The sequence below is a fragment of the Nelumbo nucifera genome, chromosome 2, assembly GCF_055504915.1.
Source record: "Nelumbo nucifera cultivar China Antique chromosome 2, China Antique-T2T, whole genome shotgun sequence".
Lineage (NCBI taxonomy): Eukaryota > Viridiplantae > Streptophyta > Magnoliopsida > Proteales > Nelumbonaceae > Nelumbo > Nelumbo nucifera.
This window is the reverse complement of record NC_142650.1, coordinates 16,244,610-16,248,796: the sequence shown is the minus strand read 5'-3', so window position 1 is coordinate 16,248,796 and position 4,187 is coordinate 16,244,610. Positions and strand designations below refer to the sequence as shown.

At 43.5% G+C, this 4,187-nt stretch overlaps 1 protein-coding gene across 1 annotated transcript; it reads right to left on the bottom strand.

The window, feature by feature from the left end:
• Positions 1-604: 604 nt before the first annotated feature.
• LOC104597047 (laccase-7-like) lies at positions 605-3,913 on the bottom strand. Its single transcript, XM_010258433.3, has 6 exons — positions 3,746-3,913; positions 3,038-3,189; positions 2,441-2,685; positions 2,194-2,322; positions 1,121-2,056; positions 605-970 (listed from the first exon to the last, which is right to left on the bottom strand). Exons 1-6 carry the CDS (start codon positions 3,842-3,844, stop codon positions 840-842), a joined length of 1,692 nt encoding a protein of 563 aa, XP_010256735.2. The 5' UTR covers positions 3,845-3,913; the 3' UTR covers positions 605-839.
• Between the last annotated feature and the right edge of the window lie 274 nt (positions 3,914-4,187).

Sequence of the window (4,187 nt, the reverse complement as noted above, 5' to 3'; positions counted from 1 at the left end):
CCCAAATTTCCTCCTCACTTTAACGGCGGGTAGAGAGTGGATAGGAAAAATGAGTAGAAAATCTCGAATAGAGAGTGGATAGCCCAGATTTCCTACTCTGCCCCACCCGTGATTGGCTGATTCCACCGTGATATTTCACACAATTTTTCTTTCTCACTTTACTTGTCCAATACATAGTTTTAAATCCAAACAAATCCTAGACTTGACGCGTGAGTACTACGTGGTCATGGAAATTTTCCTCAAGTACGTGTTTCCCACGTTGGCTCTCGCGAACCAATCAAATTTAATTTCTTATGACCTCTACCGTTTACCAATTTGGCCAAGCATGTCCATATGCAATCCTGCTTCTGAAACATATCTGTACGTGTACATTTACTTAACATAGCTTCTAATAAACCACCGACCGGGGCGGGCCGGTAATCTTTCATTTTCATTTCACTAACCCCGGCCCAGGGTCTGCCTACCTTATCACTCAAATTTACTTATTTTCTGAAAAATTGGTCGCCACTCTTTAAATTCAAATGAATCACGTTACCCTCAACAAAGTCCTACTCCTAACTACTCCTACTTACTGAAAACATAAAATAAAATAAATAATAGCATGTTTGGGCAATAACAAATACTACACAAACGAAATTACATGTATGTTTATTCTTTGTTGGTTCCCTTTCATAAAGAACCGAGTAAACAATCATATTCAAATTAAAGTCTTCAGTCTTTATCAATCTCTAGCACATGATCAATTGGTCATAAATAAAGAAATTGGGAAAAGCAAAAACATATCAAGAAAATGAAAGCATGAAAAAAAAAAAAAAAAGCTAGTCAAAAGCATAGTCCTCTTAACATCGAGGAAGATCGGAAGGTGGCGGAGGAAGCTTGGACGAAGGAGTGGGTCCACTGTCTACCACGAAAGCTCCGGCTAGGCCCCACGGCAAGTGGACATCCAGGTGGCAATGCATGATCCATACACCTGTTGCATTAATTCCATTTTACAAATTAAACAGCGTTCGCCGTTTATAATAGTTAATGACGCATCTACCCTCCTAATAGCTAAGAGCCTAGCGGGCCATTCTCATTGCAATGCCAAAAGAATTTTGGAAGGGCATGCTAGTAAGTTTACCTGGATTGTTAGCCGTGAACCTGATGACGGCCCAGCCTCCGACCGGCACGGCGATGGTGTTACGCTCTTGTGGATTTACCAAATTGAAGTTGTTGGTATCCCTGGCTGCGTCGTAGTTCCCAAATCCTTGTGCCAATACGAAGAAATTGAAACCGTGAAGGTGGATCGGGTGGTTCTCCACCCCAACGATGGCCGTGTTCTGAAACACTACCTCCACCGTTGAATTATATCTTAATTTCTTCACACGTGTGCTCTTCTCCGTCAAGTAGAGCGACGCATTGAAACTGTTGTTGGGATTGGTGTAATCGAACACCACCGGAGGGTTGTCGGGGAAATCCTCGGTGTAGATACCACTCACCCCCGAAAAGAATGCCTGCAGCAGAGATAGTCTTGATGGCAATTGGAAGGACTGGTTGTTCATGCTCGCAGACAGTTTCAATCCAGAGGGGCCCCCACATGTGGTATTCCTATCGCATGCCGTCAGACCTAATCCAACGGTTATAAACATCCTCTCGTCCACGTCCGGCATTGCCTTCCTCGTAAGGCTTGTAAGGTTGCTGTAGAACTTGTGGGCCGTCGGTGTGTCGTTGAACGCAGGGAGCACCGGCATCTCCGGAGATGCTGACGTGGAGTCCTTGTAGTGAACGATCCCTGTCGTCGTCGTGTTATCGAACGGAACCCCGGCAGCACTCGCATACGCGTGAGCTGCCATGTAGTAATCCCCCAGAGGTCGGTCGGCCGTGAGGAGGACGTCGGTTGTCTGGCCGGGGGAGACCACCACCACATCGGTCTTGTACGGCTCGGTGTAGCTGGCGTCCACGGCGACCACCGTAAAATTGTGACGTGCGATCTTGAAGAAAAGTTGGTTATTGAGTGCAGCGTTGATTATGCGGAGGAGATAGGTCTTCCCCTGCACCACTGTCAGCTTATAGGTACCTGCGCGCAGATAGTGGAGGAGGAGTAGAGAAAGCACGTTAGACGAAACCCAGAAACAAGAAAACGGAGGTGACTAATAAGACAAACCATTTCGATTTTCGAGAACAAAGCACGGTTATTGCTTTTTAGTTAATTACCATTTCGAGAGCATGGATAGAGATCACCGGGCCTGCCGTTGATGGTATAAGCGTCGGAGTTATTGGGAGCAGCACCTGTAGCTAGGGCCTCGTTCTCGACGTCGACGACGTTAGCGTTCCACCACTCACCTGCAGCGGTCAACCATGAGAAGGGCATTTAGGTCATCTAATCCGAAAGCGATACATAGACAGGTGAAAACGGAAACGGGTCGAGTTAAGTCAACAAAAGATGTATATAGGGTATTACCTAATAGGATAGGGACCTCCCGATAGGGTTTTGGAAAAGGGTAGGTTCGACCGGGTCTGGGGCGGATGATGAGAGCACCATAGACGGTGGCACGAAGCCAGGAGACATGAGCATGCCACCAAAGAGTTCCCTCTTGTCCCGTAATGTTGAATCTGTAAGTGTAGCTATTCCCTGGAAGAATCGGGCACTGTGTTACGTAAACCGGCCCGTCGGCCCAGCCGCTCAGTAGCTGAAACACCCCATGCCTGCATCCCCATCATCAACGTCGTACGCCATAAGATTAACATAATTAAACAATATTAATTAATCAAGTGTTAAAAACAATATTTCTTTCACTGAATTTGGTTTGAGCGGTTGTACATGCTTCTGGGTTGTTTTGAGTCAGTTTATATATATTAAACGAAAACTCTAATAGAATTTGGTTTGAAAAATTAAGCATCAGGATTTGCCATGTGAGCAAACAAATCAATAAAGTATCTTTTATAATTTAAGAAAAGAAAAGAAAGAAAAAAAAGGTCAATAAAGTAGTCGTCTGTAGCAATAAATTAATTTCAACTACAGTTGCTAGCTAGCCGGAGATTAGGGAATTATATTTACCAGTGAATGGTGAGGTTGTAAGGCGATTTGTTGAAGACATGAACAATGAGGGTATCGCCCTCCCGGACCTTTATGGTCGGACCCGGGAGACTTCCGTTTACTGCAGTTATCATCTGGTTCCGGCACAGTCGATTGATGGTCTGGTTCCCCACCTGATAGATGCATTACAATTAATTACAGAGATCAGTCATTAATACGTTTCTATATATTGCTATCATGTCTAAGGTGGCATGTGGCCGCCCTATATTTGCAGCATAAAAAAGAAAATATATAAAAAAAAAAAGCGTTTAAACCCTCATATTTCCAGAGTGCGTCCCACTTGCTGATTGGTGAAAAAACAAGATTTCATCACTGAAAGTCTTTTCCTATCTGGGATTACACCTAGAAGGAAATACTTTATCTTATATTGGCCATGTGAATATATGGCATAGCCACATAGGAGTGGTGCCGTTTACTTGATAAGCATCCATCCTAACTGCAATAATTAAAGCCAGTAGGCTTTGCATGCAGAATCACTGGACCCGGAAGGCAAGTAAAATCACCATTCATCTCCATCCATTTCGACCGGTAAAAGGGAAGAAGTCCAGTTAATATAATAGGAAGAAGCTATGTTATTCAAATGTGAAAAGCAAAACTCAAAATCCAGAGACAAAATCTGAACGAAAAGAAGAAGAAGAAGAAGAAGAAGAAGAAGAAGAAGAAGATTACATGGAAGGTATGCTCGACGACTTCGGCATAGGCCACACAAGCAAAGAGAGCCAGAACGCAGGCTGCAGTTGCAGGCAAGAGCAACGGTCGACGCGACATGTTGAATGAAAGATGGAAGGGAAAAATGTAATGTTCAACGTAAGAGGATGTCCTTATTCTTTTATAGTTTTTTTGTTGAATCTTCATAGACCATGCAATCCTCAGCCTTTCATGGTTGCGTGTCTGAATAATTTAATTAATTAAACCCAAATAGTCTCCAGAAGGCTGTAAAGTAACCAAACCTTCGTTATTTAACTGCCCAAGTTATTAATTTGAAGTATTGAAAGAGGTGTGAAGATGAAGGTTACTTGAGGCTTGAGCTTCTTCTTTTAATTGAGTTGTCCTCCTATATATGTTTGCCTTGTGTTTATTGAAGCCTCGATCAGAAGAGACAAAGACCAAG

Bases quoted from the DNA above. Each gene is read 5' to 3' on its own strand.
- LOC104597047 (XM_010258433.3), bottom strand. From the start codon at position 3,844: ATGTCGCGTCGACCGTTGCTCTTGCCTGCAACTGCAGCCTGCGTTCTG. The intron at 2,686-3,037 runs GTAAATATAATT...ATGGGGATGCAG, and splicing joins TACAACCTCACCATTCACTG to GCATGGGGTGTTTCAGCTAC. The intron at 2,323-2,440 runs GTAATACCCTAT...TGACCGCTGCAG, and splicing joins GGAGGTCCCTATCCTATTAG to GTGAGTGGTGGAACGCTAAC.